This window comes from Littorina saxatilis, linkage group LG3 (genome assembly GCF_037325665.1).
Source record: "Littorina saxatilis isolate snail1 linkage group LG3, US_GU_Lsax_2.0, whole genome shotgun sequence".
Classification (NCBI taxonomy): Eukaryota; Metazoa; Mollusca; class Gastropoda; order Littorinimorpha; family Littorinidae; genus Littorina; species Littorina saxatilis.
Window position 1 is genome coordinate 19,843,362 of NC_090247.1, and position 11,449 is coordinate 19,854,810.

An 11,449-nucleotide genomic window follows, 5' to 3' on the forward strand; every position below is an offset into this window, starting at 1 on the left:
ACAGTAATGGCAGAGAATATCTCCAATTTTGCGAAAGACAATCCACAACCAAAGCCAGGGCGACATGTGAAGAAAAGCTGGGATCATCAACCCGAGGTAGATCTACACCAACCACTCTGCACGCCAGTTCCTAGTGCAGAAACTTTCCGAGAATAACCTTCCTCCGACCAAAATAATGCAGCTATCTGGGCACAACAACGTTAAGCAGCATTTCCCAAGAGGAACACCGTGGCTTCAGTCTGATGCTAAACGGCACTGCACCGGTCTCGGAGCTGTCGCCAGTGTCGGCAGACGACACATTGGATTCGCACGGCCACTTCAACTCCAGCCGTCTCCACTGCCACTGCCACAATCACATCCCAGCAAACGCTAACAACACTGTTTGCAAGGCCTGTGCACGTTGGTACCATCAACATCAACCAATATTTGTCCAGTCACCAAACCGAGAAGTGACCATCTGAAAGCTGTCGACTCGCCTGGCTCCGACTTGACTGTCATCCTATCGCGGAAGGATATGCTTTGCTGTTGTTGTTCCTTTTGGTTTCTTTTATCCTGTGGCCACTGCTTTTCTTTTTATCTGGTATATTTTGAAGTGACCATCATTTCGTTGTTCGAATTTATTTAATCAATGTTCAATATTAAACTTAACAGTGTTAACAAAGGCGAACTACTTTGTCCTAGTTTGAGAGTGTGTGTCATGGCGGAGGAATGAATGTCAAATTGAGTAAAGTGGTTTAAAGTTCTAAAGCGGGTTGATCCAAAAGCAATAGCGCTGTCGGTGACTTTTAGTTAGATCTGGCACAGAAGTATATAATGTAGGATAAACAGAATACTACATGGCTTGCTGTGTCGTACCAGATTTACACTCGTTGCTTTTTCAAATAGTGAACAGCTCGCTTTCGCTCGCAGTTCACTATTTAAAAAAACAACTCGTGTAAATCTGGTACGACACAGCAAGCCATGTAGTATTCTCTATGTATCTGATAGCGAGGAGAAGAAGACCAAAAAATCACTTCCAGACGATTAATTTCTCTCCATCAAATTCATGACAAAAATCTTTTTGGGGGGCCATCAAAATTATCTGATGGTTTAACGTAAAGCCTTCCCTCTTGGTATTAAAGTACAAAAGTGACAATGAATTAATGTCACACGCATTCCTTCTTTGCCACTACTAAAGCAAACGTGTGCAAGATTGTATGTTACACGCTTTGATGCCGAAATCAATTATTTTGATTATGCATTTATTTCTGAAAAATGTTACCTTCACATACATTTAGTCACTACCTTAAACACTAATGTTTTTGGTATTCAATTCAAGTGATCACGAACGTAAAAAAAGGGTATCAAAGTGTTGTTACATTTTGTTGTGTATTCTGAATAGTGTGCCAACAGGCCTTGGTCAGTCAACCACGTTTTATCTGTGTACTTCGTGTTTGACGGAAAAAGAATAACACCAACCCCGTTCTCCTATGAAAGCCACATTTTCTTCTTCATTCAATTTCTGTTTTCAAAAGCTTCGTCAACTTTCCACTTACACGACACGGTCCCTTTACCAAGCTTCAATTAAGAACCCTGAATACGAAAGGTCAAAACAAAACAATAGGTACTACTTTCACTATCGTCGTCTGCAAAGAAAACCGAAAATGGTGAAACGCTTCGCTACGTACACAGAGGACGAAATTGCAAAGAAAAGATCGAACCTTACACCTGTGACTAGGACAAGTTGCATAGACAGTTCCGTGCGGATCTTACCACGTATCAACGTACATCCGATGCTCAGAACCTACAGATGGGTGACGCTTTGGCGATTGAGGCTTCGTCTTCAGCTCTAACACGCACGCAGACAGTCAGGCAGGTCTAATCTGCACCAGCGGTGATGGAAGGTTTGGATTTAGAAACACTCGAATGTTACTTCGACAAGATAAACGAACCGAAAGACGAAAGTGTGCCCCAAATTCGGAAAATATTCTTTCAAAACTGCACTGTAAACAACATCAACATCACTGTGAGAAAATGAACAATCCAAACACAACCAGTTCCCCTGTGGAACATTTCGGGTGGACTTTCCCACGACCTGACCTACAAAAATTCTCCGTGTTCGTTCGCGCTTTGCATTCAATCTGTGTTAGTGCGCGCGTGTGTTTGTGTGTTTAGCTTTCGTTGGTTTGTGCTGTTTGGTTCAAAAAAAGTTTATTTTTTTCATTGAAAGATTCAGAAACGTTGGTTGATACTTTGTTAAATGCATTCAACCAGAAAAAGACACGAAACGCATTGGATCTATCTTCTGCGCGCATGCGTGTGTAGGCTATGTGTGAAAAGGCAATTGTGTTTTCAGTCTTGTTTTGTGCCTGTTATTTCGTCCCCCAAAACTCATTTCTGTCTTTCTATGCCTATGCTGTGAGACATAATCGCTATTACGAGTTAGTCGTGTGACAGAGAGTTTTCTTGCACACTCGACTGCTGCAGCTGTCTCACTTCTGACTTCGGCTACGCCGTCGTGAGACATCTACAGTCTCGTGTGCAAGAAAACTCTCTGTCACACGACTAACTCGTAATAGCGGGTACTGACGTTTCATTTGAAGAACGGTGTGTTTCAACAAAATAAAGTGACTGGCATTTATTTTTTATTTTTTTAGAGACATGCATGATTTAAAAGTCACAATTGTTAAACCGATACAACGTTAGTTCATAGTCCTGACAGAGTTGAGGGCCCCAAAGGGTTTAAAATCGTGATCGTGATTGGCGTTTTTTGACATTTCTGTGACCGTGATTGCCGAAATTTCCATTTCTGTGATCGTGATAGGACTTTGCCCGTGATCCGTGATGACAAAAAAATCAAGTCTCGTGATCGTGATCGTCATTTGTTTTCGTGATCGTGATGGGCATTATTGCAAAGCATTTTATTTTCAACGTAAATTTTTCACAGCTGTATCACTCTATGATCCTCTATTCGTCAAGGTGTTTGTGATCGTGAAAACAAAAATCAAGGTAACTGTGATCGTGAAAGCTAAAGTTTCCCTTCCCGTGATCGTGATGATACCCCCCCTTTGGGGCCCTCAGAGTTGTAAAACTTACTAAAGCAAACAGAGAAATATGTTATTTATCGTGTAAAAAGCACAAGACAGGTAGCACCGAACGCGAGAGAGAGAGAGAGTACTAGGGACATCCAGATTCAACCTTCGTCAGACGAACATTCGTCGGTGGTGGGGATTTCCCCTCTATTTTTAACTTTGTGCCTCAATGCGCATGCGCTTGGTTTTTGGCGCTCACCACTGCTTGCCGAAGATCGGGATCTGCGTGGTGAAAAAGGCATGTTGGACGAACCTCAATCAGCAATCTTCGTGAGTACTTTTAGTCCTTTTCATAATGTTAAAAATATGTTTTATGTGCGCAGTGTTAAAGTTTAATATCTTTACGACGCTTCTGTGGACTGTGCATCTGTAAACTGTTCATTTTGGAGGCGTAGTGCATGAACACCGTCGGATACCCACACAAAACTCAGAACTTGAGTCGACGGGCGACATATCCTGCCAATTATCTCCCTTGATCTCTCTTGCACAAGACACTTGTTTCCACTAGACCTATTTGTTTTAGAGTTGGGAGATTTTACAGGAATGAATCTAAAAATCGAAAAAAAATTCAGTGTTGCTTGTGTACCCAGCATATTCAGATGTCTGGAATATTCCGATGAAAAAGACTCGTCATATATAACACTACTCGTCATCACTGTTTCGAAAAACAGACGAACGCACGAAGAACTTCGCGTAGATCTGGAACGAAATTAGAAAGTGGTGACCGTGACGGGATGTGACGTCACCACTTCAACAAACTCGCGAACATCGGAACTCACGAACTTTTGACGAAGGCAAATCTGGATGTCTCTACTGAGAGAGAAAGAGAGAGCGAGAGAGAGTGAGAGAGAGTGAGAAAGAGTGAGAGGATAAGAGAGAGAGAAAGAGAGAGCGAGAGAAAGAGAGAGTGAGAGAGAGTGCGAGGATGAGAGAGAGAGAGAAAGAGAGAGCGAGAGAAAGAGAGAGAGAGAGAGAGAGAGAGAGAGAGAGAGAGAGAGAGAGAGAGAGAGAGAGAGAGAGAGAGAGAGAGAGCGAGAGGCAGACAGACGTGATATCATTAGACAAACAAACAGACAGACGGAGACATAGAGATAGAGAGACAACGGCGCTTGACAAGAAAAAAAAACCTCAAACTATTTTACAATTTAAATGTAATAAATGATAATTTTCCGTAATATTGACTGTAGAAAATAAAATCGTCATGGCCTATGATGCCAAAATAGCAGAAAAAACTCTTGCAACCTTTTGTGTGCACTCTGTTAAAATCAACATTTCAGTACAACCACTTCCTGAGCATCAACACCATCGCACAACTTGACCGCAAGTTAAGACTGATGATATCACGTCAAATCGCGAACAAAACCTTTAAGCCACAAGGGAAGCAACACTCAAAGCCTCGCCACTTTTATTCCAAGCATTAATCAAACAGAAATTAATCCGTGACCGCCTCCGTGCCAATCAAGCCTAATAGCCGCCATTAAGAGCAAAATGGACGCCGCCCTGAAGTGCCGTAAAACGTGTAAACAATGTCATCCAATGACGTGACAGCAATGCAAATAATCGTTTTTCTCCCCTATCACACACACACACACACACACACACACACACAACACACAGCCCGTACTGTCGCAGACGCACTTTCAGTCTTTCAGGGGGAGGGAAAAGGAATGGCTTTGCACAGCTCTCGTAACCTGATTGGTAGAACGCTGCAAGTCTCAAAGACGGGCTAGACAGAATGTCTGCGCGATCGACTGACGAAAAAGAATCAAGAGACTGAAGACGCTAGGAACTCTTCAAGAAAGAAGTCCCAACAAAGCGTGGCACCTTTTCTTATCTTCTTTTGCAGCGCGCTGAAGAGCTGCGAGGCACGTGGCTGCCAGAATCTCAAGACATCTGCCCCCCGGAGCAAGAAAGGGGGAGGGGTTTGTGAGTTGCGCGTGCGTGAATATAAAAGCGTCATGATGATGGAGCACGCGCCACGCGCATTGCTCGAGGAAGCTGGCCATGGTTCGATACTGGCTTGGATGATGCGTGCATGCAGTGTGGGGTCTGCAACAGGGTTGGAACAGATCAGGTTCAAGTCTGTCAAACATGCTTCTGGAGTTATATGACCGTGTTGCGGCGTTGTTCTCTTGGGAAATTATGTGCTCATTGGAGATGTGAGAAAAAGAGACGGAAAAAAGTAAAAAGATAGCAACAACAACAAAAAGAAACAAAATTCAAAATTTGTTTTCTGATGATTTTTATTATATTGTGTGAGTACAGAAAACAGTCAACATTTTATCGTTTTGAACAAATTCAAATTGCATTGAGGATTGTGAATGACAAAGAAGCCTGTTTGTAAAATACAGGCTTCAACCTAATATCAACGAGTTGATGCAAATTAGGCACTTCAATTCTGTATACCAAATACAGTTTTGAGAAACAGAACACGAAGTGCAAACGTTCCAAAGACTGATGTTCAACACAGATAATTTTGCCATCACCCTCAAAATCTTCAGAGTTTATTAAAATTATTATTTGGAAAGGAGTTAATTAAACTCTTAGCCAATCATTGTTTTCTGGCAACATTAATCGGTTGTCAGATTATTCAAAACTTTGCCGAGAAATGTGCTGAGTGAAGATATTCAAGAGATATTGAGGCTGCACCAAAGTGACCACCGTACCTTAATAGTGTTGATCTCACTTGACTGGCTGATATCAATCTGATATCACACCTTGTGTATTGGTTGGCTATCCGTAGTGAAACCTTATCACACGGGTTGATCTCACTGAGAAGTGTGAGCTGCTAAATCTCCGTGTTTCTTCTTCTCAAGTTGTCTTCAGGGAATACCTTAATATAGCTACTTTGAATTGTCTTGACTGTCAGATATCAATCATATAATATCACACTGTGTGCGTTATTGAAGTGTGCGATACCTTTGAGGATATCTTCCGCCACCCAAGCAGTAATTAAACTAATCTTTCGCCACTCGATCTGTGTGCTAAGTTCGCACAGTGGCGGGACTTTGTACCACTCTGCACCTCGGGCAAGACAAACATGGAGTTTAGTCCGACCATGATGCAACGCGTCTCGAGGGAGATGCTTCAATCACCTTACCACAGCCGCCAAAGCGACCCGTCCCCAGTGAAGAACTGTGGCGGGTATGATTCGTTGGACACATTATCGCCCGCCTCGGGGTACTACTCTCATCACCGTCACCATCATCACCAACACCGTCATCATCAACAGCAGCATCAACAGCAGCAGCAGCGTCGTCTCCAACAGAGAGAAGAGATACAGAGAGAGTTGGAACGCCGCGCGGAGAGAGTGATGGCAAGCCCTCAGGCCACAGAATCTCCCAAGCGGCAATTTTCTTCCTTCATCTCCTGCATGTTCGCCGCTTCTCCTACGTCGTCGGCGGCGTCTCCTGCGCCTACGTCGCCCCTGATGCTGTCTTCTCCTTCGTCGGTATCATCGTCGCCTTACTACCCACAAAGCCATCATCGCCTCGGCAACAACGCCATGCCGTCTGCCACCAAGCGAGAGATGAGGTTGAAAGAGAACGACCCCCTGTCTCCTCACATCTACTCCCGTTCCCCTTCCTCCTCTCACTTCCCCGCCTCGCTTTCCCCGGGGAAGACTCTGACCCCTTCCCACTGCAAGAGGAGGCTGGACTTCAACCACAACCCCGTCTCCGACCACGACGGCGACCTCGACCACAACTTCAACATCAGCTACGCCACGGCCGCAACAACGACCATTGACGAGATGGCGCTGGGCTTCTACCCGCGTGACCTGAGCCCCAGACTCCCCCTGTCCCAGGGAGGGGGAGATGAGGGGGCTGCTGGCCTAGGGAGGGTCCCTGCCGTGGCGGTTGCTCGGAGGAACGAGAGGGAGAGGAACAGGGTCAAGCTGATTAACACGACCTTCGCCACGCTCAGAGATCACCTTCCTCACGGGGGCGGGGCCAGGGCGGCAAGCAAGAACAGGAAGATGTCCAAGGTATTTCATTTACTTTAGGCCTAACAAAAAATAAATAGGTGTGGTTACGGTAACCCGACCTACCCTATTTTTAGGGGCCGACCCTATAACTTTTTATTACATTTGTAAAAAAAACAACTAAAAAACCCAAGAAAACGAGTGCAGAAAACGCAATGAAAGCAAAAGCTCCCGAGTCGCACACTTATTTCCCTGTCAAGTAGGTTTAATTTGTACACATTAGAAAAAAAAGTTAAAAAAAAAGTGATTGCCTACCTTCCTACCCTATTTTTTGGGGCTATGTTACCGTAACCACACCTATTTTTTTTTTTTGTTGCCTTACTTTATTAGTGTCCCATTCGGGCTGCCTTCTCCCGGTGGAAAGCTAGCAGCAACAAGAATCGCGCTACTAAGGTGTGTGTGCATGTTTAGGTGCAACCAGCCACCTGCACATATGGCAGAATGACCGCTGGTTTTTGGGAGGTGGGACATGGATACCGTCTCCGAGCCCGCACATAAAGTTAACCCGTGTCCGTATCGACCTGGATTTGAACACCAGGTTTACAAGTGCAGGGCTCTACCAACTGAGCTACCCCCCCCCCTCTCCCCCATTTCATACCATTCGTTACTCTTTTGCATTCTGATACCGTCTGTTCTCTTTTTCTCTTCGTGTCTATCCCTGTCTGTCTGTTTGCCTGACTGCCTGCTTATTCTGTGTCTGTCTGTCCGTCTGTCCGTCTGTCTGTCCGTCTCTCTGCCTCTCTGTTCTATTTGACCAGATTTTTACGATTTACAGCAAAACTCATCTAACTTACCGTGTCTCCTTTTCTAGGTAGAGACGCTGCGAGCAGCCATAGAATACATCCGCAAGCTTCACACGCTGATCAAGGAGAGACAGGCTGCCTCGGGCATCACCACCAAAGACGGCGACAACAACCCCTTCCACCCCCTCATCAAGGTAGAGAGCATGGAACTCGAATCGGCGTGCCTGCATGAGATCGCTGCCTCCGCCGCCTCCTCTTCCCTCGCTTTGTCGTCGTCGGCGTCGTTGATGTTGTCGTCGCCGCGGTCGTCTGCGGGAGGGGGAGGGAGGAGTCCCGGGGGATCTGATGACGCGTGCTCCACGTATGACCATCTGAGCACGGAGGAGGAGGATCTGCTGGAGTTTGCCAGCAACTGGTTCTAAGGTCAGTGGACTATTTATAGTGCGATGCGTCTATAGCTCTAGTTTGAAGTGTTCCACTTTTGAACACCTTTTTTTATTACAGTTTTGAACACGTTTGACATGGTAAATAGATCTACTTGCAAAAGTAGCACACATGGTTAGGCACCAAAAAAAAAAGTCTGTTTACGGTATCCCGACCGACCCTTTTTTTTCGCGCGACCCTAGACTTTTTTTTTGGCATTTGGGGGGGAAAAAAAAGTCTGTTTAATTTGGCAAAATAACTTAAAAATATGTTTTTGGGGGAGAAAAAAAAATCCCGACCTACCGACCCTATTTTTTGTGTGCCTATGTTACCGTAAACAGACTATTTTGTTGTCGTTGGCCTTAACACTAAACACTGTTATGCGACACTGTGTTTCCTACTGATTACAACAAGTGTGTTCAAAAGTGGAACGCTTTAGTGTAGACTTCACTCGCCTATTTTCTGTTTGTTGGTTAATCTGTGTGTCCATTCGTCTCTGTTTGGATGTGTGTGAGTGTGTCCCTATCTCTGTCTGTCTGTCCGTTTTTCTTTATTTTGGTATTGCCCTTGGCTATCCTCTTTAATAACCGCAAGCAAATTCAATACCGCAGTAGTGTTGCTTCCTGCTTCCAGATCGACTGGGGTGCATGCAAATGAAAAACATATTGTAATATAATGTCAATAGTGTGCTTAAAAGTGCAATATATGATATTATTACCCTCGCTACCTCGACATTGCGTCATAATTTATTCATTTATCTTGCAGACAGACGTCGGCATTATGCTGTGGGGGTCTCACAGGCAGAGTTATTACTGAGATCTCACAACCGCAGCGTTATTTCCGCGACGAGTGACGTTCACACCCCAGGACTAAATGCATCAGAGGAGTTTAAATCGGAACACAAACTTATCCAAGAACCTGTCGCATTGCTACAAAGTTGCTTGTGATGACAGGTCTCAGTGTGTGTTTACTCAAATTGAACGACATTGATCGAAGAAAGAATGAGAGAAAAAGGAGAAGGAAAAGGAGAGGAAAAACGCCCCCGTCCCCCCCCCCCCCTATGCTACTTAATATATTTGCGCCTTGACTCCATTCTGCAGACATAAGAGGTTCTTGTCCACGTTCGTGCCACGATTTTACCCTCTCTAGTGAGTGTCAGGCGTCAGTGAGCGTGACGTGACGACCAGGGGGAGACAATTGATGCTTGTTGTATGCACACGCCGCCTCCAATCTGCATCTCCGCGGTGTGGTGCTGCACTCATTCGCGGTCACAATCTGGGGTGGAAATCAATTGACGTAACCGCGGGACGTCAACAGGTGACACACCACGTGACACGAACGGCGGTCTCTGATTGGTTGAGACATTTTGCACGAGCGATTGATTTTGTTGGTGGTGCACTTCAGTTGTCCATGCACGTGCAAAAGTCGTTTGCGGTTTGCGTTTTTTAATTTTTATTTTATTTTATTGTTCTTCCTCCCCTTTACTTTACAGACTTCTTGCTTTTTCCCACCCCTTTTTTTCTTCTTTGAATTTCTCATTTTTTTTTCCACTCCATTTAGTGCGTGTGTGCTTAACGAAGGGTGTCTAAGAAACAACTCAAGGTAGAGAACTTTAAGCGGTGTTTATCAAACTTGTTGTCACCCGAGGTTGCATTGCGTGGCAGTGCGGATCTTGACTCCAAGCCAGCGTGTGTGTCGTACGTTATGGGGCGTGGCGACAATCAACCCACAGAGGAAAGCAACGATTGGGTGTGAATGTCAATGCCAGTACTGAATTTCTAGTGTTCTTTTTCAGTCACTTGAGAAATTTGGGCGCTCGCGTACATGACCATTAACACATTATTGGCATGTTAATCGGCCAGTGACTGGCACTTTAACGACAGTCAGCGTACACACTTTGTCCTTCGGTGTCATTGCTGGGGAAGATCTTTACTGATGTGTGACTGCTACTTTAAGAAAGATTTGGTTTACAAATTTGCCATTATTTTCTGATTGGTTTTTTTTCCTGTCAATTTTCCTTTTTGTTTTCCAAACCTACAACTTGTCAAAGGTATTGGTTTCAGCTTGGACTGTTTGAAGTTTTCTGTGCTTGTTTCATTTTTCTGTGAAAAATCAGTACATAATTTTTATGAAGAACGCTTGGGTAGCCGTTTATATAATTTTTATGTGAATGAGTGTGTGTGTGTGTGTGTGTGTGTGTGTGTGTGTGTGTGTACGTGTGTGAGAGAGAGAGAGAGAGAGAGAGAGAGAGAGAGAGAGAGAGAGAGAGAGAGAGAGAGAGAGAGCATATGGGTGTGCGTGCGTGCGTGCGTGCGTTCGTGTGTGCATGTGCGTGTGTGCGTGTGTTATTTTAATACGATCTCATGTTTTTTTGTCAGGATTTTGCCTAATGCGCTACACTTTTCATTCCATAAAGTATTTCAGCACAGGTTGAGCTTGTATTTCACGATTGCATACCGTATTAATCAGATCTCAATGTTTGAAATATGTACAATTTGTGCAGAATTTCCAAGACATCTTATATAAAAAAAAATCGCAAGGTATAAATTTCCTTCCGTTACAAAAGATCTGTTCATATCCGGTATGTGTTTCGCAATAGTTGCTACAAACATTCCTTATTGTGTTACTCCCGATTGTATTCCAATGTATATACGTGCGCAAGTATTATGGAGTATCGTCTTTACTATGAATAATGGGACCAAAAAGTGCTGTTGCTTCTAGGCCAAGTTGTGTAGTTTGCTGTGTACTTAAATGTGTTTACATGTTATTTACATTGGTATGTTGTTTCCCTGTTATGAACATTCTGCATGTCTTCCCTGTTCAACGAAAAGTTATAAAACAACGACATTCCACAATGTCCAAGAGTAAAGAACCAGTTACATGTTCTTTTCTGTTTGTGTTAACCATCTCACAAACCGGCACCGATTTTTACACCCCCGGTATAGGGGTGTGTATAGGATTCGGTCGATGTGTTTGTTTGTGTGTTTGTGTTCGCATATAGATCTCAAGAATGAACGGACCGATCGTCACCAAACTTGGTGAACAGGTTCTATACATTCCTGAGACGGTCCTTACAAAAATTGGGACCAGTCAAACACACGGTTAGGGAGTTATTGGTGGATTAAAATTATACAAGGACTTATAGAGGGACATATTAATGGTCAAAAGGAAATAACCTTCTCAGTTGGTGGCAGTGAGAATGGTAAGGACGGGGGTGTTTTTCCTACCTC

The 11,449-nt window shown here is 44.2% G+C and overlaps 1 protein-coding gene across 1 annotated transcript; it reads left to right on the top strand.

Annotated features, from left to right (window-relative positions):
• Window positions 1-5,979: 5,979 nt before the first annotated feature.
• Window positions 5,980-9,707, top strand: LOC138960877 (uncharacterized). Its single transcript, XM_070332513.1, has 3 exons — window positions 5,980-7,056; window positions 7,865-8,219; window positions 8,985-9,707. Exons 1-2 carry the CDS (start codon window positions 6,112-6,114, stop codon window positions 8,216-8,218), a joined length of 1,299 nt encoding a protein of 432 aa, XP_070188614.1. The 5' UTR covers window positions 5,980-6,111; the 3' UTR covers window position 8,219; window positions 8,985-9,707.
• The last annotated feature ends 1,742 nt before the right edge of the window (window positions 9,708-11,449 follow it).

Coding starts and splice junctions, on each gene's coding strand:
- LOC138960877 (XM_070332513.1), top strand. CDS start 6,112: ATGGAGTTTAGTCCGACCATGATGCAACGCGTCTCGAGGGAGATGCTT. Junction 7,057..7,864: donor AGAACAGGAAGATGTCCAAG/GTATTTCATTTA, acceptor CTCCTTTTCTAG/GTAGAGACGCTGCGAGCAGC.